The sequence below is a fragment of the Tenrec ecaudatus genome, chromosome 9, assembly GCF_050624435.1.
Source record: "Tenrec ecaudatus isolate mTenEca1 chromosome 9, mTenEca1.hap1, whole genome shotgun sequence".
Taxonomy (NCBI): domain Eukaryota; kingdom Metazoa; phylum Chordata; class Mammalia; order Afrosoricida; family Tenrecidae; genus Tenrec; species Tenrec ecaudatus.
The window spans coordinates 57,629,298-57,654,273 of NC_134538.1; the positions used below are offsets into that span (position 1 = coordinate 57,629,298).

The following is a 24,976-nucleotide window of genomic DNA, read 5'->3' on the forward strand; positions in this document are numbered from 1 at the left end:
CCACCAGCCATTCCTTGGGAGAAAAATGGGACTTCATATGCCGGTGGAAAGTTAAAATGTCAGAAACTCAAAGGGGCAGTTCTACCCTGTCCTACAGGGTTGCTATGAGTCAGCATGGACTTGATGTCATTGAAAGTTTGGGGTCAGCATGGGGTGTGTTCTAAAATAGTAATGAGGTCCTATCAGTGTAGAGGTTGCCCTAAATCTAGTGACTTCTGAATTATGGCATCCAAACCAAATCCAAGCTCACTGCCACTGACTAAGTTTTTGACTTGTAATGAAATTATCGGGCAGAGTCAAACTGCTTCTTCAGGTTTCCAAAGCTGTAAATCTTTATGGGAGCAGAAAGCCTCAACCTTCCCTCACAGAGCAATTGGTTAGTTTGAATGGCTGACCTTCAGGTTCGTAGTCCAATGTGTAACCCACTGAGGCACCAAGGCTCCTTCAGGAGCAGCATGGACACAGAAGAGGACAGCATGAAAAGGAGGGAGGTGGAAGATTCCACAGTAAGATTGGCAAGGAACTGAGGAATATTGGAAGACAGGATCCTCCCCAATGTCAACCACGAGAGCCTTTCCTTAGAGCTCGGGTCCTGAATTTGGGTTTCTAGTCTCCAGAACGGTAAGAAAATAAACTCTTGTCCTTTAAAACCACCCACAGGCAACACTGGGAAACTTAGTATTAAAAACGAAAGAATTCCACTATAACCTTTCTAATTGATTCCAAATATAATAACTGCATAATTTGAGTCTAGCTGAAAATATGCCTTTGTTTCAGATAATTTTTCAAATCTACACTATATATGCGAGTGTGGGCATACCAGGATGTAATTATGACACAGTATATCGGATTATATATGAACAGATACAGATTATAAGGAATTAAAATTAAAAAGAAGTCAAAGTCTATGTGCTCAGTAAAATAAATTACATAATACACTTAAGTCCTACATTTCCATATGTGAGACTATATAAAAAGTATTGCTACAAAATCATATTCATTGCCACAAAGCCAGAATCTTTATTTTAAAAAATATATATCAAGATGTCCGTGAATATCTATAGGTTTGACAGAAGATATTTATTCATGTGTATTTACCTTTGCTGCAAATATGTCCATGAATGTGGTTGAGTAAATGGCTGCAAAGTAGTCAAAACTTTGTAGAGATAACGACACCATAGTTTGGGGAACACCAAGGAAAATGGACACAACATAGTTCACAAAGGCAATTTTCCACATTCTATTTTATTGAGTCTTACAACGGGGTCTTAAAAGCTTGTGAGCCAACATGTAAGTTCTAACTTGGTTACCACCTATCCAGAGGAAGGCAGAATGATCAAAATTGAAAGACACATGGAAGCAATTAGCCCAGTGAATTAGCAGATCACACAAACATCAGTCTCCGTAACCCTATTCCCAGTACAACGACATGGTGCCCAGTTACCATGACCAATTGCTCTGTAAAAGATTACATGTGAAGGTCCAATTTAGACTACAAGGAAATTACGAAAGTGACCTCAGAACCAGAAAGACCAGGATTATTGGTCTGACAGAGACTGCTGGAACCACCAAGGCCATGGCTCTTAATTACCCTTTAAGTCTGGAGCTGAAGTTACATCTATGTTACAATAATCAACAACAGGTCTGAACTTACATCTGTGTTACTATAGTCTGCCACTTAGGGCCAAAAGAGCAGCCTTTACCCAAGGACAGAGGATTAAGGAAGAAGGCGGGATGAAAGCAGACAACACTGGCACAGAGGGGGATTAGTGCTGGTACACTGAGAGGGCTGAAAGGGAAGACTTGCAAACCCCGCAGCCTCCAGGCCATGGTACAGTATAAACATCCCAGTCCTCTCCATCCCTGACCAGGTGGAGTCATTCACTCACCCACACACACTGATTTGAACTTCTCAGCTGATCCTCCCAGCTTGTCCTGAACTGACCTAGCTCCCCAGCCTTCTCCAGGAAACGCATCTTTCTGTTGCCCACATCAGCAACAGTGCTCCTGGGCAGAGCTGAGCACCCAACCACCCACAGCTCTTGCTTTTATTTCTTTGTTTTTTCCTTTCCTCTAATTTTTTCCTAAAACCTTTCTCGTTTTCTTCAAAACAAAAGTTCACACTACTCTTCTAATTCTTTTCAGTCGGTATTATCCATAAATTCTTTCAAAATAAAAAATTTACTTTCTCTTTTTTTAGATTCCATTAATTAGCACAATTGGGTCTCTATTTTTTTCTCTCCACCCTCTATTACTTTCTCTTTCATTCTTTTATCTCTCCCCCAACATCTCCCCAATACTTCTAAAATGTCTATGAGCATTCCTTTACCTCATCACTCAACAGAGTTAACCACCCCTGCACACGCCCCCTCCCTGCTACCTCTAACAGCGACAGCAAGATGTCAAGGAAACATTAGAAAGTACCTCAGCGTAGAGAGGCCTTTCTCTGAGACTCTGGGTGGACTGAAACTCTAAATGGTAGTGTTAGCAGCTGAGTATATTAACAGGTTGAATCAGCTATTGGCTCCCATATAATTGATGGTCTGTCAGAGTTCTTAAAACATCGTATTGCAACTCGGCATCCCTTTTACGTCTCCAGGGTGGACCACATATCGTTTTACTTCCTCATTTTTCCAGTGGCAGAAAGTCAGCCCCAGCAGTGGTATCTGAGGCGGCTGGAACTACCTGACCCAGGGGCCTGACTCAGGGCTCTCAACTCAAAAGCAGGTGGCAGCTAGTCAAGGGAAGAGGGTCACCTGTTGCTGTGTGCGACTACTTCTTTTGCGCCCGCAGCAGTTCGGTCGTCAGTTCTCTGATGTGCTTCCAGGCCTGCTGGACGTGGGCAGATTCCACAGTGCGAGAGCAGATGGCAAAGCGCAACACGAACTTCTCTCTCAGGTGACACGGAACCAAATGGATTTTTTTGGCACTGTTGATTTTTTCAAGAAGAGCTTCATTCTGTTCGTTGGTCCCCTGCAATGATCAAAGAGAAGAGCTGTTCTTAGGTCTCCGGGATTCAGATAGTCAACTCACAAGTCACAAGTACGGTCAGTGTATGGCGGTCATACCACAGATCTGTGAAAGAAGCCAAACCTGACCTTTGCTCTTCATCTACAATGTTAAAAATAATTCAAGTAAATAATAGTAAACCAAACCAAACCAACGAAAACTAGTCCCCGTGGATTTCCTTCTGACACATGTTGACCCCATGAGCTTCCTAGGATGTTCGTGGCTGTGACTTTGTGGAGGCTCTCTGGATGGCACAAATGATTTGTGCCCACCCATTGACCCCAGGGAAGAAAAGGCCTGCCCATGTGCTTCTGTAAAAATGATAGCCAAGAAAACCCTATCGAGGCGCCCTACAGTGTTAGAATTAACACCAAGGAAAATGATTTGATTTTTCAGTTGGACCTTTCAGAAGTTGGTCATCAGGGCTTGTATTGGGGCTCTTACTGCTCTTATAACAGTGCACACATAAATTGTATGAGCATATTTGTTCATATGTTGCCATCATTATTTTCTAAACATTTACATTCTATTTAAGCCCTTGGTCAGCTCCTCTTTTTACCCTCCCTCCCACCCTCGTGACTCCTTAATAAATTATAAACTATTATTTTTTTCATATTCTTACTCCAACCACCGTCTTCCCTTTCCCCGTGGTTTCTTCTCCCCTCCTCTCTCCACCTTTCCCCTACCCTCCTGCTATCGCTACTCCCATTTCTGTTCCTGAGGGGTTTATCTGACCTGGATTCCTTGTGTCCTGAGCTCTTATCTGTACCTGTGTACATGATATGGCCTACTCCACAGTGAAAGGCAGAATTTGGGTCATGATAGTGGTGGGTGAGGAAGCCTCAAGGAACCAGAGGAAGATGGTGTGTTTCATCAGTGCTGTACTGCGCCCTGGTTGTCTCATCCCTTCCTTGTGACCCAAAGTGGGATACAACGGCAGGTCTTTTTTTCAGTGCCTGGATCATGGATTAGAATCCACAAACTTTCAGAAATAGCTATTTGCACAACTAAGACACCTAACTGTTTGGGCCGGGTCTGGACCAGGAAGCCCCCACCTCCTCTCTGGCTCCTCAGGAAGATGAAACCTCAAAGCCCCCATTCCCATCCTCTCAGTAGGATAGATGACCTATTGAACTATGCAACTTCTGCCCCAGCACCCCAAAGAGCTTATCTCTCCAGGCCGGGTTTGTGTAGCCCCTTCCCCAGCACCCCAGAGAGCAGGTTTGCAAGCAACGAGATGTCTTCCCATGGGTCGCATCCTGACTCAAGGCCCTGCAGCTGCAAGCAATTAACAAATTCCCCTTCCTTCTGTCAATGTACACTTCCTTAGCTCCAGCCCTATATATAACCCACCCCTCACCAAGAAGCTTCGACTTCCCTGACCTAACTCGTTGGGTTGCGGAATTCATCCGGGAGTTTTCCCTCACCTTAATAAAGCCTCTTTCTATCTCTACTTCTCACTCCTGACCGAGCCTTATCTCCTTCTGCGCCTCTGTCCCCAACCTCTCACTAACACAATCTCAAGACTATATCCTCTCCCTAATAAGAAATTTCTTCATGTCCTAATGGGCTGCCGAGAGATGACACTTTCATGATCCTTTTTGTAAGAAAATGAATATTCCTGGATATGCTATTTATAAATTGATGCGTTTAATAGCAGACGTGGGGTCCCAAATAACACCATGAGGGAATATCTAAATTCTCATACAGTCAGCCTATTGCCTAATCTTAGAATCTAAAAAAGAATATCCATTAACCATAGGGTCAGGGGCCACTAGAAGAGAGCAGTCCATCAGACTGGGGCAAGGAAGAGAGGCCCTGCCCCCTCCTCTGGGCTGGATAAGAGATCGAATGTGCTGAATAGAAAAAATAAGCTGTCTCATCTTGCCTGGGTCAGACTTTCTACAATGACCAGCCTGTTGCCCTTCTTGGAACCGTTCCTTACTGAAAATAAGGAGAATTTGCTGCACTTGCTGATGAAGATGAAGGACTGCAGATTTCAGTATGGACTATACAACTCAATGGAAAATCAAAATCCTCACAAGTGGACCAACAGGTAACATCATGACCAGTGGAACAAAGATTGAAGTCAAGGACTTTGTCTTGCTTGGATCTGCAGTCAATGCTCATGGAATCAGGAGTCAAGAGATCAAACAATGCAGTGCATTACATTGAGTAAATCTGCCCCAGGAGACCTCTTCAGTGTTGAAAAACAGGGAGTCTCCTTTGAGGATTAAAGTATGCCTGACCTGAGCCATGGTATTCTTAATTGCCTCAGTTGCATTCAAAAGTTGGACCTTGAATAAGGAAGACCAAAGAAGAATCAATGACTTTGTTGTTGTGTTGGTGAAGAATGACTTTGTGTTGGTGAAGAATACTGAAAGTAGTGTGCATTGCCCAAAGCACAAACAAATCTGTCTTGGAAGCGTGTGGCCAGAGCACTCCTTGGAGGCAAGAATGGCAAGACTTCGTCTTACATGCTTTGGACATGCTGTCAGGAGAGACCAGTCCCTGAAGAAGGACATCATGCTTGATAAAACAGAAGGACAGACAAAAGGGGAAGGTTCTCAATGGGATGAATGTGCTCATACATAAGAACAATTGTGAGGATGTTGTAGGATCGGGCAGTGTTTTGTTCTGTTCCACAGAGGGTCTCTATGGTCAGGATGACTCAATGACACCTAACAACAACAGCAGTGAGTGCTTTAGGAGTCCTGATGACATAGTGGGTTACGAGTTGGGCTGCTAATCACAGAGTCAGCAGTTCAAAGCCCACCAGCCCTGCTCCACAGGAGAGGCATGAGGCTGTCTGCTTGTGTAAGGATTAATAGCCTCAGGGACACAGGGGCAGTTCTGCTCTGCCCTCAAAGTTGATATAAATCACAATTGACTTGGAGGTAGTGCGAAGGAAGTCAGTATCACCAATACTTCAAACGTTTCAAAAAATATTTCAATTGGTAGTTCATCGGTTCCTGAAACCTTATTTCCCACCAGGCCTTCAGAGTAACTCGAGCTTCTTCCTTTTGTCATCAGTCCTAATCATATACTACTTTCCAAAGGGGTTGGATGTCAGCCACATTTGGGCAGTGACTGTGTGCTCTTTCTATCTTCTTTTGATGCTTCCTGCATCATTTAATATTTCCCCATGAGACCTGAATTTTTTCTTTAATTCTTTCCGTTTGAAATATGTCACGTACTCCCCTTTTGGTTTTCTAAGTCTTTGCACATTGCATTGTGATGTTTTATTTTGTCTTCCTGAGCTGTCTTTTGAAATTTTCTGTTCAGCTCATCCATTCACTTTAGCGACTCTACATTCCAGAGCAAGCTTCAGAAAGTCAGCACTTTTCTGTGTTTTTCCCCCTGTCATTTTAATGTCATGTTGCCTTCTTCATAGATGATGTTCTTGATGCTATCCCACAGCGCCTCTCACCTTTGATCATTAGTGCGCAGTGAATCAAAGCTGTTCTTAGGTGATCTCTAAATCCTAATGGAATAGACTCGAGGTAACGTTTTGGCTCTCCTGGGCCTGCTTAAAATTTCTTCAACTTCTGGTCCAGCCAGATATTGAATTGGGATAATGACAGTGGGGAGGATTCAAAAACTAGAGAAAAATTATATGTTTCATCATTGCTACCTTGCACCCCAACTGTCTCATCTCCTCCTCACAACCCTTCACTAACGGGGTGTCCAGTTGCCTACAGATGGGCTTTGAGTCTCCATTTGCACTCACCCACATTAACGATGATATGACTTTTTGTTCTGATGATGCCTTATACCTGATCCCTTCGACAACTCATGGTCACACAGGCTGGTGTGCTTCTTCCATGTGGGCTTTGATGCTTCTCAGCTAGATGGCCACTTGCTTATCTTCAAGCCTTTAAGACCCCAGACGCTATGTCTTTTGATATCCGGGTACCATCAGCTTTCTTCACCACATTTGCTTATGCACATATTTTCTTCAGCAATCGTGTCAGGAAGGTGTGCATTCTGGAATGCCAATTTAATAGAACGACATGTTCTTTCATTGAGTAAGTGCTTGAGTGGAGGCCCAATGTCCATCTGCTGTCTTAATACTAAATCTATAAATATATGCAGGGAGATCTGTTTACCCACACTCTTACATATGTACATTCCAGTCTTTACACATCTATTAATACCCTTTGTCACCAAGTTCTTTCCTCTATTTCCTTTTACTTTCCTCTTGTCCCACTATCATTCTCAGTCTTCATTTGGGTTTCAGTAATTTCTCTTGGTTACATTGCCCTTGCTGAATCCCTACCAAGTCTCACACCCTCCTTGCCACTGATTTTGGATCACTTGTTGCTCCCCTTTCCCTGGGTTGGTCAGCACCACCCCCTTACCCACCCCCCTCTGGCTCCCCCTCTTCCGTGTCCCCCCGGAACCATTGGTCCCATTGTTTTCTCCTCCAGACTATTCATCCAGTCTATCTTACCCAGATAGATCTGTAGAGATAATAATATGCACCAAAATCAGGCCATAGCAAGATAGGTGATGAATGAGAACACAGCGATGACAACAAAAAAAGAAAACCAATTACCCATAGAAGAATAAATTAATTAAAAGAAAATAGGAAGTACATTGGTTCAGATAGCAGCCGGAAACACAGGGAATCCAGGACAGATGACCCATTCAGGACCAGTGGTGAGAGTGGCAATGCCTGGAGGGTGGAGGGAATGTGGAGTAGAAAAGGGGAACTGATTACAAGAATGTACGTATAGCCTCCTCCCTGGGGGATGGACAGCAGAGAAGAGGGTGGGGGGAGACGTCAGACAGTGTAACATATGACAAAATAATAATAATTTATGAATTATGAAGGGTTCATGAGGAAAGGGGGAGGGGGAAGGGGGGAATGAGCAGCCGATATTAAGGGCTCAAGTAGAAGGCAAATGTTTTGAGAATGATGCTGGCAACAAATGTACAAATGTGCTTGACACAATGGATGTATGCATGGATAGTGATAAGAATTGGACGAGCCCACAATAAAATGATTTAAAAACAAAACAAAATAAAACAAAATTTCAAGAGGCTAATAAAAAAGAGAGGCCATAAAACAAAGTTAGAATGTTTGGTGGTGATATAGGGCCTGGGGTATCTGGAGAGGGTTCTGAAATTCATATTAAAGATTTAAGCCATGTTTATCATATATTTGATATATGATTTATCAAATTAGCAAAACATTTACTTTTAATCATGCTGGAAGCTAATACTGCAGCTACTGTAGTTATGAATAATTTTAATTTGCATGTTTAATCATTTCTGTCTGAAAGATCATGAAATACAATATTAGTTTGACTGTTTCTCAGATTTCCATGCAAATTATCAGTGTTAGTAAATTTGCTTGTCACTTAAAAAAACAAACATTTTCTTGGACTTCAGTCTAGACTTCCACAAGAGCAACTCTTGGTTTGTTGCATAGTCAGCCCTTGGTCTTGTTTTGGCTGACAACACTGACCTTGGCTTCTCATCCCACAAATGTAGTTCATTTGATTTCTATGTATTTCATCTGATGAGGTCGACATGTATTGTCACCATTTATGTGTTTGAAAAATTGGCATCTGCAATTAAGATGTAGGTGATCTCTAAAATTCTCTTATGAGATCTCCAGTTTCATCTCTGTCAACAAGGTCATATTTTCAACTACTGATCCTTCCTCTTTATTTCCAACTTTTGATTTCCAATCACTAGTAATTATTATTATTATCATTATTATTTTTATTATATCACTCCAGGAGGTACTGGAATGCCAGGTTGATGCATGGAGTGAATGGAGAAAGCTGCAATTCCATCTTCTACTTCCAAAAATCCAATCTCTAGTAATGCATTTCATGGCATACATGATCAATTTCACACTGAAGAGGTTGGTAGAATTGGTTATATGTACATTTAAATAATAATCGTATTAATGGATCTTTCTTATAGGTGTATAGAGACTATCCTATCATAGGCAGCATTGTAGTTTAAGAGAGATCTTGAAATGGTCTTCTGGATGATGAATGATGTGATGCTATTCCTCTTGAATGTGTCATTCCTGAATAGTAAGTCATATGATTGTCTGATTCAAAATGGCCATTATCAGTCATTCCAGCTCACTAATGCCTAGGATGTGGATTTTTATGCATCCGGTTTCCTTTTTGACAACTTCCACTATTCTCAGATACATACTTCACACATTTCACATGCCCATTATGAGTAGTTGTCTGTATCTGTTTCTTCTCAGTTTGAATCATCAGTAAATGAAGGTGCTGAAAATGTTGATCCATTGGTTGACTCTACTTCGAAAAAGCAGCTCTTCCCTATCTTACTTTAAATGCCTCCCAATACTTTCAAAAACCAAATGAGCCATTTTATTCAGCTCTATAGGGTAGCTATAAATTTAAATGGACGTGATGGTAGTGAATTTGGTTATTTCCTTTTTGTTTTCCACAGATTACCTCTTTCTTCATTCTCATCTGTTCTAGTCTTGGACCTCTGCTGAAACCTCTTCACTGTGGATGGCCCTGCTCGTGTTTAAAATATCAGCGGTTCAGCTTCTAACATGACAATACAAAAGTCACCGCATACAACAAGCTGACAGAGAAGTGGGAAAACCTAATGACTAGCAATGGAACATTGTCCGAGGGGCCCGAAGATGAGCCCCTCCAGTTGGAAGGTGCTGGAAATAGGACAGAGGAAGAGTTCCATCCTCCACATAGAAGCCGACTTAATGAAGGGCTGCAATAACACTTCCAAGACCTTCATATGATGGTGCAGCATGACGCAAAATGAGAAGAGACAGCTATAAACAGGCACTGCTAATCAGGACATATAAGAAACATGTATCTAGAAAAATCAGGAATTGTACAAAAGTATATGGAGCACATAAAGATTGATATCCTAGGTATTAGTGAGTTAAACGAACTACGGTCAGTAGAGCTTTTGTAAATATGAGCATCATATGATGTACTATGCAGGGAATAACAAATTGAAGAGGAATGGTATCATATTCACTATCACAAAGAAGATTAAAAAATAAAATAGGGAATATTTCAAGATCCAACTTGATGTATAATGCTGTCAGAGATTAGATACAATCCACATGCCTCCCCAAAACCAAACTCAGAGCCCTGATTGGTTGTTTGATATCCATCCCCACTCCTACCCAGGAGTGTCAATTATTATTGACAAAATAATCCCTAATTATCACAATGCCTGTTCCAAAGAAAGACAATCTAAGAAATTTTGAAACAATATCATTAATAGTACATCAAAGTAAAATTTTGTTGAAGTTAATTCAGTAACAGTTGAAGTAATACATCAACAGGGAATTACCAAAAAACTCAAGGTAGACTCAGAAGAGGATGAGAAATATAACTGTTGATGTCAGATGATTCTTGGCTGAAAGCAGAGAATCTCACAATGATGTTTATCTGTGTTTTATGGACTATACAAAAGCATATGACTGTGTGAATCATAGCAAATTATGGATAACACTGTAAAGAATGGGAATCCCCAAACTTAATTTTGCTCATAGATTGAATAAGCATATTTAAACAACCCAGTTTCCCATACTCTGCTTGAACAACTGCTTCTTTGTTTATGCACAATGTCTACATATGCTGGGAAAAGAAGCAGAGAACCTGGATTACAGGAAGATCACAGCATTAGGATTGGAGTAAGGCTCAGTAACAACTTTCGATATGCAAATACCTCAGCCTTCCTTTCTTGCTGACAGTGAAGGAAATGTATGCTTTGGATGAAGATCAGTACAGATTAAGATTCAATACAAAAGACAAAAACACATCTTGCAACTAGAACAATGAGCAGTATCATATGAGTGGAGAAAACATTCAAGTTGTCAAGGTCTGTATTTCACTTGGGCTTATAATCAACACTTACGGTAAAGTCATCAAATAAATCAAAGGATATATTATGCGAATATGCTGCAAAAGATTTCTTTAAGTGTGGAAAAAGAAATGATGACATGCTCACTTTGGCAGTATATGTACTAAAAAGGCAATGATGCCACTTTTTTGTGGGGGGAGTCTATGAAGTGCTTTTAGGAAAACAGTTTAATTGGCACATAATCCACATACCATGCAATTCAACAGTTCAATCACATTAAGAAGAGTGGTAAAATCATTACCTTTATCAGTTTGAGAATATTTTCTTCTTTCTTGAACTCACTGTTATTTCCTGCAAACTTCCTCCCAACCTCCCCTGCCGTGCCCCCAAGAAAAATTTAATCTAGTTACTCTCTATATAGATTTACCTATCCTGGATTTCATATAGACAAAAATATTTTAAAACAAACTTAAAAACTAGCATCAATAACCAAGTAAAGCAGATCAAAACCTCAAATGAAAAGAAAGTCAAAAATATTAAAATTAGAAAATATGAAACTTAAATTAAATAAAAAAATTTAATTTAAGGGAGGTCAAATGATAGGATGATAAATGTTAGCCTAAGTTAATCTGAAAATATCCATTCTGCAGGATAGCATGACTATTCACATCCCTGGTCCATGGTCAGGGGGACTCATTAGGGGGCTTAATTTACATGTATTTATTTGCCCTTCATTTTTCCCTTTTTTAACTGAACAGCTTTAAAATAAGTCAAAGTGAGAACAATGGTATGATATTACATTTTGACCTGTGTCTGCCATAATCAACCTTAGATTATGTCTGTCTGATAACAGGGCTATTCACAGCTCTCAACCGTGATCAGACAGTATTCACCAGAGACTTGATCCATATGTTGACCTTGCAAATGGATTTTTGGCTTCTACTTTCATCCATATCCTTCTGCAAATCAGGTGTCCACAATTTAAGATTTGTTGCATTTTCTTCTTTTAGATTTTGGTTGTATTATGTATAACCTTTAGATCACACAAAGTGGTGTGCTTCTTCCATGAGGACTTAGTTGCCACCTCACTTAGAATGTTTCAAACAAACACTACGTGCTTGAAAACAAGCCATTAAGACCCCAAATGCTATTCTTTCTAATAGCCAGGCACCATCTATTTTCTGTACCACACTTTCCTATAGCACCCATGTCTTCAATGATCTCTTTATGATGGTGAGCAGCAGTGATGCCACTTTGAAGACTGAGTTGTTCCTGACCAAACCCATGGTATCTTCCTATGTATGGGAGAGGTCGACAAAAAATAGTGAAGACCAAAGAACTGGTTACTTTGAATTATGGCATTGGCAAAGAACATGAAATATACCGTGGTATGTTGATAAAAAACAATACATTTTTCTATGCAAGAGTATATCCAGAATGTTCCTTAGAAGCAACACTGGAAAGACTTTGTCTCACGTACTTTTGACACGTTAACAAGAAGTATCAATCCCTACAGAAAGCTATCATGTTTGGTCAGACAAAAAGAGGAAGATCCTCAGTGAAGCTGACTAACACAACCTGTGACTCTGGGCTCAGGCATGGAAATAATTATGAGGATGATGCAGGAATGGGCAATATTTCTTTCTGTTATATATAAGGTTGCTATGAGTTGAAACCTAATTGCTAGCACCTAACAAAAACTAGATAATGTGTTAAACTGGCATGATGCTCACCTTCCCACAGGATCGCTGAAGACAATGGGTGCATAAGCAAATGTGGTGAAGAAAGCTGATGGTGCCCCGCTATCTAAAGATATAGCATCTGGGGTCTGAAAGACTTGAAGGTAAACAAGCGGCCATCCAGCTAAGAAGCAACAAAGCCCACATGGAAGAAGCACACTAGCCTGTGAGATGAGGCATCAAAAGGATCAGGTATCAGGTATCAAAGACCAAAAAAATCATAGCATTGTGAATGAGGGTGAGTGCAGAGTGGGGACCCAAAGCCCATCTGTAGGCAACTGGACATCCCCTTACAGAAGGTTGTGGGGAGGAAACGAACCAGTCAGAGTAGAGGGTAGCAACGATGAAACATACAACTTTCCTCTATTTCTTAAATGTTTCCTCCCCCCTCCATCATGATCCCAATTCTACCTTAAAGTCTGGCTAGACCAGAGCATGTACACTGGTACAAATAGGAACTGGAAACACAGGGAATCTAAGACGGATGATCCCTTCAGGACCAGTGGTGAGAGTGGTGATACTAGGAGGGTGAAGGGAGGGTGGGGTGGAAAGGGGGAACCAATTGCAGGGATCTACATATAACCTCCTCTCTGGGCGACGGACAACAGAAAAGTAGGTGAAGGGAGACATTGGACAGTGTAAGATATGACAAAATAAAAATTTATAAATTATCAAGGGTTCATGAGGGAGGAGGGAATGGGGAGGGAGAGGGAAAATGAGCTGATGCCAGGGACTTAAGTGGAGAGCAAATGTTTTGAGAATGATGAGGGCAACGGATGCACAAACGTGCTTTACACAAATGATATATGTATGGACTGTGATAAGAGTAGTATGAGCCCCCAATAAAATGATTTTTAAAACTAGATAATGTGTTCATTATTTCTCAGTAAAACTGCTAAAAATATTTGAAGCTCTACAAGAACACTGGTAGAAAAACTGAAACAAAAACAACTGCTTGGAGAATAAAAAATAAAGTAACTGCTTGAAGGCAATGATTCTAAGCACAATGCTCACACCATTTTCTTGAATGTCGCCTTTCCTATAACCAGACACCCCGAGTAAACAAAGCTTTGCAATTTTCCTGCCGTGTTCATCTGGAGTGTAGATGTCCTCTGCATTTCCCTCCACCATCTCTCGTCCCTTTTGCCCCTTTATGTTCTGGAGTGTTGCCATCCCCCTCTCCTGCTTTGCTCGCTCCTGTGTCAGAACTCAACTCCCTCTCAGCTGCTTTGATCCCTGTCCCTGCACTTCTCTCATCACCATCTCAAACCTCTGGAAATCAGGCACGGGACAAGGGGTGAGTGGAGTGGCTGTGCCCCAGACCCACCAGTGGCATCTTGACTCTGAGCACAGTCAAGATCATTGCTCCAGGTTGACTTCTTTGAATTGAAAATGGAGTCCTTGCAGAAAGGGGGGATTTTGCTGCTAAAAGGTACCCGAATACAAGTCAGTCTACTGGGTTCTCATCCAGTTTTATGTAAGAAGTAGAGTAGATTGAGAAGGGCATGTGAGAGCCTTGGAAATTCCTCACTGTACAGACTGCTTATGCCATGACCCATTTATACAATATCGACTAGACAAAAAGAGTGGTAGAGCTATTTTCACACTCCTGTGAGAACATAAATAACCTGGGGTCTTATTCAAATGCAGATCTGTGGGCCTGTGGATTTCATTTCTAGTATCCAGATAATGGTGCTGCTGTTGATCCATGTAGACACTCAGATTAGCCAGACTTTACACAGCACCAGGAATCAGGGGAATTGCAGTGCCAGAGATGCAGCAAATCAAAATGGGGAGAGAAAAAACTGGGAGACTCATGGAGCAAAAGAACTGCACAAGCCAGAAGTCTCCGGGTTCTATAGAGGAGCGAGTGGGATGAGTCAGAGACTTTAAGCAGTAGCCTGAGGAGCTCATGCAAGTTTTTCAGCCCAAAGATTGTCTCCTTCTATAACATTCAGAGAAGATGAAGTGGAATAAAAATAGTTATAAATGTACCTTTAGACGAAAACAAACCAGTCCCAGAGTAACTTCAGCGCAGATCTCAAAGCAAGGATCCTGGCGAACCAGAGACTCAAACTCGTGGGAGAGCTGGACATGCTTGAAAGAGAAACAGGGAAATGTGTTTGATTTTCTCATCACTAAACACTTAGAATATAACCACCTAATTCATATATGTGCTTTCAGCAGCTTCCTGAAAGATTTATGTCACCACTTACCAGCATTCCCCTGAGAGGTTGAGAAATTCAGTTACTAAGAGAAATGTTTTCAGAAAAATGAAAAACATTGCTTTCTTAAGTGAATGGGACTAAGTACATCCTACCAAAACAATCTTTTTATAATTTCAGAGTAAACCATTCAAGCACAGGAGAAAAGAATTCATAAATAACATTAATATTTTAGTAGAGTTCTTCGCTGGCACATAAAACCACAATAATCCCATGGAACAGGTGATACCATAGTTTTATTGATTTGGTAGATAAGGAAACTGATTGTCATAGATTATGGCTGGGAGTTGGCTGATTTTAATACAGCTGTCTTATATCAAGACTTCATATAACTCGGTCACCATCACTCTTAAGAACTCCATTACTCTGATTGAACTTCTAGATGTTTAGAGAATTAAGAAGCTACTTAAAGTGTACACTCACTTCTTTACCTAATGACCCGGTGAGGTTCCAAAGACTAGTTGGTTACAGAAAAATGGAGGATGATTACATCATAGCTATCAAATTACATGATATGTAACTGTCAAGCCACTGAGCATCATAGCTCAACCAAGTTGACACATAACCTTAACCCCACCCCCAGCTAGAACCGCAGTGTTTGTTACTACCAGAAATATGTGCATTATTAATGTGCAAAACAGTGGGGAATTTTTACTATTGTAAATGTGAGATGTCAAATGTAAGATAGTTGATAAGTAAGGAGTTAAGGTATATGATATATGAAAAAGAATAAGCCCTCGATGGCCTAGGAATACATCTTATTCCCCCTAAACACCAACATAAATACCAAGGCCAAATACTCATATTAGAATATTTAAAGAGCTAGAAACCTGCCTCTTGTGTGGACAGACTGATGGGCTTGCAGCCCTTTGCTAAAGAATTGGTTTAGAGTCAAGTCACTAGAGGGCGCCAAAGACTTTGGAGCCTGTGCATGAGCACCAGACCTGCTTTCTAGAAAAGCTGATTAGAAAGTCAGGAACTGGAGTCAGAGCTGGCAGGATGACAAAGAGAATGGGTTTTTACTTTTTCAGGGTTTTTTTCTTGTTTCGTTTTACCCTCCTATTAAAGCAGTCTACTAATAAGTTTGGCATAGTACATTTACATTTTTATTTAATTTTTATTATGGTAAATATAATATGTAACAAAACAGTTGATGTAAAACTTTTATATAAACAATTTAATGACTTTAATCGCATTCATCTACTTGTTTAACCGTCATTACTATTCATTTACCAGGTTTCCAATCACTTCTAGCAGAAGCTCAGTGTCCCCTAAGTAAGGAGGCCCATTTCCCCTACTTTTCTACCCACAGTGACACCCACCTTTGGTCTCTGTATTCATTCCTGTTCCAGATATTTCATATAATGGAGACCGTGCAATATTTGCCCTTTTGTGTATGACTTATTTCACTCAGCATGATATTTTCAAGGTTCATATTGTAGCATGTATTAGTAGACAGCTTATTCATACCAAATTGTCTCTAAGCTTAAATATATAGTCATTATGAAAAAAATAACTTGGTTTTTGCCTTTTTCCTCCAAAGAAGCTGTCAAATAATAAGGGTTTTATTTTGCCTGTAAAATAACACACATATATATATATATACTTATTCCCTGGTTCTTTATCCCAAATAGATTCTAATAGTGCTTTACAGCTATCGGTTTCTTTATAGCAGTTTAAAAAAATCATTTTATTGGGGGCTCATACAACTCTTATCACAATTCATACATGCACCCAATGTGTCAAGTACATTTGTACATCTGTTGCCATCGTTATTCTCAAAAAATTTTCTTTCTACTTGAGCCCTTGGTATCAGCTCATTTCCCCCTCTCTCCCTCTCCCTCTTTCATGAGCCCTTGATAATTTAGAAATTATTATTTTTTCATGTCTTACACTGACCGATATCTCCCTTTACCCACTTTTCTCTTGTCTGTCCCACAGGGAGAGGGTTATATGTAGATTATTGTGATTGTTTCCCCCTCTCTCCTCCCACCTTCCCCTTCTCCTCCTGGAATCGCTACTCTCATTATTGGTCCTGAGGGGTTTATCTGTCCTGGATTCCCTGGGCTTCCAGCTCTTATCTGTACCCTTGTACATACTCTGGTCTAGCCGGATTTGTAAGGTAGAATTGGGTCATGATAGTAGGGGAGAAGAAATATTAAAGAACTAGAGGAAAAATATTTAATCAATGCTATACTGTATCCTGGCTGGCTCATCTCTTCCTTGTGACTCTTCTGTAAAGGGATGTCCAATTATCTACAAATGAGCTTTGGGGCACCAATCTGCACTCCCCTTCATTCACATTGATATGATTTTTTTTCTGGGTCTTTGATGCCTGATACCTGATCCCATTGGCACCTTATGATTATACTGGCTGGTGTTCTTCTTCCATGTGGACTTTGATGCTTCTCAGCTAGATGGTTGCTTGCTTATTTTCAAGCCTTTAAGACCCCAGATGTGTATAGCAATCTTATAAGGTTGAGAGATACCAGTTTCTGGATTTTGGTAGACCCATATTTCCCCTATTAAAGAACAGGATCTAGAAACATTTATTCACCTGTCCAGAGATGCACAGTAGGTTGACAGGTGCACCAGGACTTAAAATGAAAGTCTTGGTATGTTACTTCCACTAACATTGGAACCACAGCTATGCCGCATTCTTGTGAATTTCTGTGACAAACTTTTGTTCGTCATAAAGGGGTCATATTAAACACATAGTGCCCGACTACCGGAAGAAATATCATCTGGGATCTTAAAGTCTTGTTGTATGGCAAGCAGCCATCTATGTGTATCAAATAAGTCCACATAGAAGAAGTGCACCAGCTTGTGTGATCCAAGGATTTTTAAATAATTAAATACAAATCTGGAGGAGGGAATGGCATCAGAGCTTAAATTCTGAATGCCCAGTTTGCAGAAGGCTAAAGAAGCCCAAAATCTACTTGCAGGATCCCCACTAGGATTAGGCCTCTGACCACAATCCAGACATGGGAATAGACTTGCATCAGGCAGAGAACATTGTACAGTAGATTATGGCAAATACAGTTAGGTTAAAAGGTAACACCTTTTCTTTTGATCTCCCCTTTAACCCATTTTTAATTTGTTTGTTTTTAATATGTTTTATGCTTTCCTTTCAACTGAGGTTTTCCTCTGTTTTATTTTGTCATTGTTGTTAGGCTTTTGGCTTTTTTAAAACTTAATTTTTGTTTTGTGTGTTTCTTCAGTATGTGAATCTAAGATAGGTAAACCTCTAGAGTCAGTAACTGAATTAGTAATTACCCAGGGACATGCAGGGGATATTGGGGGGTGGGTAATTGGGGGGAGGAGCTAGAAACATGAGTATGAGAAAGAAGAAACTGTTCTAAGATTCAGTGTGGTGACGTTTGTACAACTCTTCTTTATAGAACTGAACTATTGAATTGTATGATATGCAAGTTATATGTCAATAAAAAATTAAAAACATAAAAAAGAAGAGGTCCAATTTAGAAATGACAGAGGTTTGGGAAAGAGGCCTACGACTGGATAAATATGTGCACCTGGCAAAGGTCAGTCCTTGGAGTGTAGCCGCACTAGAATCTAGTGGTTCTCAAAGGCTAGCATGTTTCGCAGCTACCTGAATGGTCCTCACCAGCAAAGGCTCTGGGGCATTTCAAATAAGTCTTAGGTGCTGCTGATGCTGGTGGCTTTGACCATCTTTCTGGAACTTGTGGACTAGATGATGTCTGAAACTCCACACATGCCTCTTGCCCAATTCTACAGTTCTTTCAGTCTAATATTTTTCATGAATAGAAAAAAAAATATACGCCCTTATTATTTCTATTGTAGAATGCACCTCATTGTTGACTAGATGTGACTAAAGTAAAATTTATATGGTGTCTTTACTCAGCAAGTTTTTCTAAACTTGATAACCTTTTATCTTCATGGGATTCCTTTAAAAGACACAAAATAGTGCTTCAGAACATTTTATAAATGCCCTAATCACAATAAGCCAAGCCCATCTGGTTCCTTGATTATATTTGATTATTAAGAAATCTTAATTCACTTACACACTTTCCCCCTGGTGGTGTAGTGGTTATGCATTGGTCTTAATTGCAAGGTCAACAGTTCAAAACCACCAGTTGTTCTAAGAGAGAAAGGTGAGGCTTTCTACTCCCACAAAGAATTAAAGTCTTGGAAACTCACAGGAGAGGTTCTACCCTCCCTGATAGTGTCCCTATCAATCAAAATGGACTCCGTGGCAGTGAATTTGAGGAGACTTCTGCAACATTTTCCTGATAAGGTTAAAAAAAAAAGTCACCTTGCGGATGTAGGCCTGCAGTCCTTTGACACCGTACATCCTAAAAACAAACCACATTTTCAGGGAGCGAAATCGTCGGCCCAGTGGTAATTGCCAGTGCTGAAACAAAAACATAAATTAGGGTATCAGTCATCGTGTAATAAAACTTCTGTTTCCTGTCTGATCCATTGGTTTACTTATTTCTCCTGGAAGCGTTTCAATCCTTGGCAGTCATTCCCCTTAGGCTGTAACGATGCCCACTGGATGAAAAGACACTGTGATAGAAGAAGATCAAGTAGTAACAGAACAAGAGGCTTCTCTTCAAAGCAATAAGGAGAGACTAGAGATTGTTCTCTTTCAAGACACTTATAGTCGTATTATTAACTGAAGAGGTGGTTGTTGAGCCTCCCAGGGTGAGACCCTCTCCTGAAGTAGGGGACCCAAAGTCAGCACACACGGCATATAGGATCCTGTGCTAGAGAGTGTATGATCTGGTGGTAGGACAGGAGGGGACCTTTCACTGGTCTCTCTGCCTTCAAGGAAAGAGAGAGCTGACGCCCACATATCTCTTCTTCTTCTTACCTAGAATGTTCTAATGCCATTTCCTTGAGTAATACTGATAACTTCCTCTCAAATTTATTACACAGTACTTTCTCCGGAGGAAAAAAATAGTTGATGTATATATGCAAATGCAAGAGACATATTTCAAAGAAATAGCTCAAAAATGTATAGAGCATAGAAGGTTCCCAATCCATGGGTTAGGTGTTAGGCAGGTGTATTCTCCTAATTTACCCAGTTGTATGAACGGATGAATCCAAAATAGGCAGGCCAGACAGAAGGCACAGGGTTATAGGAATCGGTGAATCCCCATATCTGCATGTTGGACATCTCATGTCCCAAGAAGCAGGGATCAGAGGATGATGAGTTGGAGGCAAGATCAAGAGGGAGCAAGCTTTGCCAGACATCCATATATATTGGATGCTGGCTACGTTCAGAATGAAATTGCCTTTTAACAGGTTGTTACAAAATGGAAGGCGATTGAATACTGTCTGCCAGAGCACTGAGAATCCTGGCCTGGTCAAAGTGAGACTTAACATCAACCATCACAGTCCACCCCTTACACTCTGGGTCTCTGACTAAAGCTCCTTAAGCCTTACATAATCTCCAATTACAAAGTATTCATTGTACTTTACACGATACAACTAATTGACATAAAACAAAAAAATGCACTTATCTCATTCATCATTATATAATGTTAGTATACTGGAATAATGTTAGTACTGGAATAAGGGAAAGATGAAAAGAAAGATTATTGTATCTATTTACTGTTGTTGTTGATGCTGTGAGGTGCCTCCCAGTGAATTCAAGCTAGCAGCGACCTTATGTACAACACAGCAGAACACTGCCCAGCCCTGCACCATTCACACAGTGTTGTTAGGTGGGAGCCCATGATTGTAGCAACCATGTCAATCAATTTCTTTGAGGGCCTTCCTCTTTCATTGCCCTGCTGCATTACCAAGCAGCATGGCCTTCTCCAGAGCTGGTCTCTCCTGATAATGTGTCTAAAGTACATGAGACGAAGTCTCACCAGCCTTGTTTCCAAGAAGCCCTCCGTGTGTACTTCTAAGACAGATTACTTTGTTCTTCTAGCAGTCCATAGTACTTTTAATATTCGTCACCAATGCCATAATTCAAATGCATCCATTTCGTTCAGTCTTCCTCTTTACTTTCACAGGAGAGAACTGAAAATACCATAGCTTGGATCAGGAACACCTGAGTTCTCAAGGGGACATCCTTGCTCTGACACTTCAAAGAAGTCTTGTGCAGCAGATTTGCCCAATATTATACATGGATTGAATTCTTATTGATTGTGGAGCCAAAGAAAATGAAATTTTTTCTTGATAACTTAATTCTCTTCTCTATCATCATAATCACATCATAATTTTACCTATTAGTTCAGTTAGGAGGATTCTGGGTTTCTTTTTATTTTTTCCTTTTGTGAGAGAGAGAGGGAGTGAGTGAGTGAGTGAATTAGTGAGAGAGTGAGTGAGAGAGAGAGTGAGTCAGAGAGTGAGTGAATTAGTGAGAGAATGAGTGAGTGATTGAATTAGTGAGTGGAAGAGTGAGTTAATGAGAGAGTGAGAGAGTGAGTGAGTGAGAGAGTGAGTGAATGAGTGAGTGAGTGAGTGAGTGAGTGAGTGAGTGAGTGAGTGAGTGAGAGAGTGAGTCTCTGGATTTCTTTATGATGAGTTGTAATCCATTTTGAAGATTTCAGTCCTTTATTTCCATCAGCAAATGCTTCAAGTCCTCACTTAAAAAATCATTTTACTGGGGGCTCATACAGCTCTCATCACAATCCATCCATACATAAATTATGTCAAGCATATTTGTACATATGTTGCCATCATCATTTTCAAAACATTTTCTTTCTACTTGAGCCCTTTGTATCAGCTCATTTCCTTCACCCCTCCCTCATGAACCCTTGATGATTTATAAAAGAAATTTTTTTCATGTCTTACACTGACAGCTGTCTCCCTTAACCCATTTTCCTTTTGTCTGTTCCCCTGGGAAGGGGTTATATGTAGATTATTGTGATTGGTTTCCCTTTCTCCTCCCACCTTCCCTTACTCCTCCTGGTATTGCTACTCTCATTATTGGTCCTGTAGGGTTTGTCTGTCCTAGAGTCCCTTCATTTTGAGCTCTTATTTGTACCAGTGTATACTCTCTGGTCTAGACATATTTGTAAGGTAGAATGGGTGTCATAATAGTGGGGGGAGGAAGCATTAAAAAACTAGAGGAAAGTTGTATGTTTCATCATTGCTACACTTCACCCTGACTGGCTCATCTCCTCCCCATGACCTTTTGTAAGGGGATGTCCAATTTCCTACAGATGGGTCTTGGGTCTTCACTCCATGCTCCCCATCATCCACATTGATATGATTTTTTGTTTTGGGTCTTTGATGCCTGATACTTGTTCCCATTGACACCTCATGATTACACAGGCTGGTGTGCTTCCTCCATGTGGACTTTGTTGCTTCTCAGCTATATGGCTGCTTGTTTATCTTCAAGCCTTTAAGACCCCAGATATTATATCTTTTGATAGCCAGGCACAATTAGCTTTCTTCACGACATTTTCTTATGCACCCATTTTGTCTTCAGCGATTGTATCAGGAAGGTGAGCATCACAGAATTCCAGGCTATTATAACAAAGTGTTCTTGCCTTGAGGGAGTACTTGAGTAAAGGCTCAATGTCTGTCTGCTACCTTAATACTTAACATATAAATATATGTACATAGATCTAGTTCCTTATTTTTACATATAAATATATTTACATATGTACATGCCTATATTTAGACCTCTATAAATGCCCTTTGCCTCCTAGTTCTTTCCTCTATTTCCTTTTACTTTCCTCTTATCCCACTATCATGTTTGGCCTTCATTCAGGTTTCAATAATTCCTCTCAGCTTCATTGCCCTTAATCAAGCCCCACCAGGCATCCTACACCCTTCTCCTCATGGATCACTTCTTCTTCCCTTGTCCCTGGGTTTGTTAACACCTACTTCCTTTCCCCTACTTGCCCCTCTCCCATGCACCCTCCCAGAACCGTTGGTCCCATTATTTTCTCCTCCGGATTGTTTTCCCCACCTATCTTATCTAGCTAGACATGCAGAGATAATAATAAGCACAAAAACAAGACAAAGCAAAACAACAACAACAAAACCCCCAAAAGAACAACAACCAAAACCAATGACAAAAAAAGGAAAGCCTATAAATAGTTTGTTGACCTTTAGGAGTGTTTACCAGTCGAGTCTGCAGGGGCACCACACCCTGGCCCGGAAGTCTATTTTTGGTGTTTCCTCAGGGACTTCATTGCTTTGCTCCCCTTGATGCTCTGTTGCACGCCCTTAGGGCTTTGCCCAATTCTTCACTTTCGACAAAGACATGGTGCCATCTGCATATCTTAGGTTGTTAATAAGGCTTCCTCCAATTCTGATGCCATGTTCTTCTTCATGTAATTTGCTCAGCATATAAACTGATTAAGCATGTTGAAAAGACTGACACATACCTTTACTGATTTTAAACCATGATATGTTTCTGTGTTTGGTCCCTGCACCTGCCTCTTGGTCAGGTTCTGCATAAGCCCCATGGAGTGTTCTGGAATGTTCATTCTTCTCGATGTTAGCTATAGTTTGTTAGGATACACACAGTCAAATGTTTTTGCCTAGTAAATAAACACAGGAAACATCTTTCTGGTACTTTTTGCTTTCAGCCCAGATCCATTTGATGCTAGCAATATCCCTCCTGTCAAGTTTCCTTCAGCATCTGACTTAAAAGCCTGGCAGCTTCCAGCTGATGTGCTTGCTAAACCATTTTCTCATTATTTTCAGCACATTTTTACTTGCATGTGATATTGACGATAGTACTAGATAATTTCCTCACTCTGTTGGAGTACCTTTATTTGAAATGGGCACCAATACAGATCTCTTCCAGTAAGTTGGTCAGGGGGCTGTCTTCCAAGTTTCTTGGCATGGATGAATGAGGGCTTCCAAAGCTTTGTTGTTGGCTCATGACTTTAGTGCAAACAAACAAACAAACAAACTCACTGCCATTTAGTTGATGCCAACACATAGCAACCCTATAGGACAGGGTACAACTGCCCCCTGTAAGTTTCCAGACTATGATTATTTACTGGAGTAGAAGGTTCTTCTTTTTTCCTCAGAGCAGCTGGGGTTTAAAATTTCCAAGCTTGCAGATTGCAGCCTGCCTCATACCCACTGCGCCACCAGGGCTCCAGGCCTTCAGTGCAGCTTCGAGTTTTCCCTTCACTATCATTCGTTCTTGCTCATATGCTACTCTTGTAATGACTGCATGTTAACCAGTTCTTTTTGGTACAGTGTTCAGCTTGACACATGCCGAGTGTGATCTTCCCTTGTGGTTTTCTAACTACAGTTCTTTGTGCATTTCATCATGAGACCGTTCTCTTGAGATGTGCTTTGGGATTTTTTTTGTTCAACTCTTTTATGTCATCATTTCTTCCGGTGAATCTACCTTTAAGAGCAAGTTTCAGAGTCTCTTCTAGCATCCATTTGGCTCTTTCTTTCTTGTCTTTTTAATGACCCTTTGCTCTCTTCCTCTGTGATGTTCTTGATGTTGTCCCACAGCTCATCCGGGCTTCTGTCATTTGTGTCCAATGTGTTCTTAAAGTATTCTCAAAATGCAGGTTGGATATATTCCAGGTCTTATTTTGCCTCTCATAGACTTGTTTTAATTTTCTCCAACTTGAACTTGCATATGAGCAATTGATGGTCTGTTCCATAGTCAGCCCTTGGCCTCATTTTGTCTGCTAATATTAATCTTCTCCATCATCTCTTTCCACAGATACAGTCGATTTGATTCCTATTTATTCCTCTGGCAAGGTGTACAGTCATGGCTTAAGATGTTTAAAATGTTGGCCACAAAATTCTACCATGGAATCTCCGGCTTTGTTTCTATCATGAAGACTTTATTTTCCAACTCCTATTCCTTCCTCTTTGTTACCAATTTTTATATCCTAACCACCACTGATTATAAATTCATCTTGATTGCATGTTAGATCAATTTCAGATGGAAGAAGTTGACAGAATTCTTCAGCTTCTGATATGGCACTGATGAGTAGCTTACATAAGTTTTTATCTCTAACCACCTATCAGAGGCATACTTTCCCTCAAAAGTAGTTCGCTTTTGATGCTGAACATCAACAAGGATCCAGCTACTTGTAGTGTCTAGCTCTTGCTTGGGTATCTGTTGCTTACAACCAATAGACGTACTACACAAACATTGTCTACACCCTACTTTTGACTCAAATCCACCATTATGTGATTTCTGGAATTTCATTATTTTAAGGTATA

The 24,976-nt window shown here is 40.5% G+C and overlaps 1 protein-coding gene across 5 annotated transcripts in view; it reads right to left on the reverse strand.

Moving 5' to 3' along the window:
• Nucleotides 1-2,772: 2,772 nt before the first annotated feature.
• DDC (dopa decarboxylase) overlaps nucleotides 2,773-24,976 on the reverse strand; it is an 84,505-nt gene continuing 62,301 nt past the window's right edge. For all 5 annotated transcript variants that reach the window (XM_075557528.1, XM_075557526.1, XM_075557529.1 and 2 more), the window contains 3 exons: nucleotides 19,110-19,208; nucleotides 14,586-14,687; nucleotides 2,773-2,973 (listed from right to left, as the gene is read on the reverse strand). In XM_075557528.1, coding sequence (XP_075413643.1) covers nucleotides 2,773-2,973; nucleotides 14,586-14,687; nucleotides 19,110-19,208 — 402 coding nt within the window. The remainder of the gene's footprint in view (nucleotides 2,974-14,585; nucleotides 14,688-19,109; nucleotides 19,209-24,976) is intronic.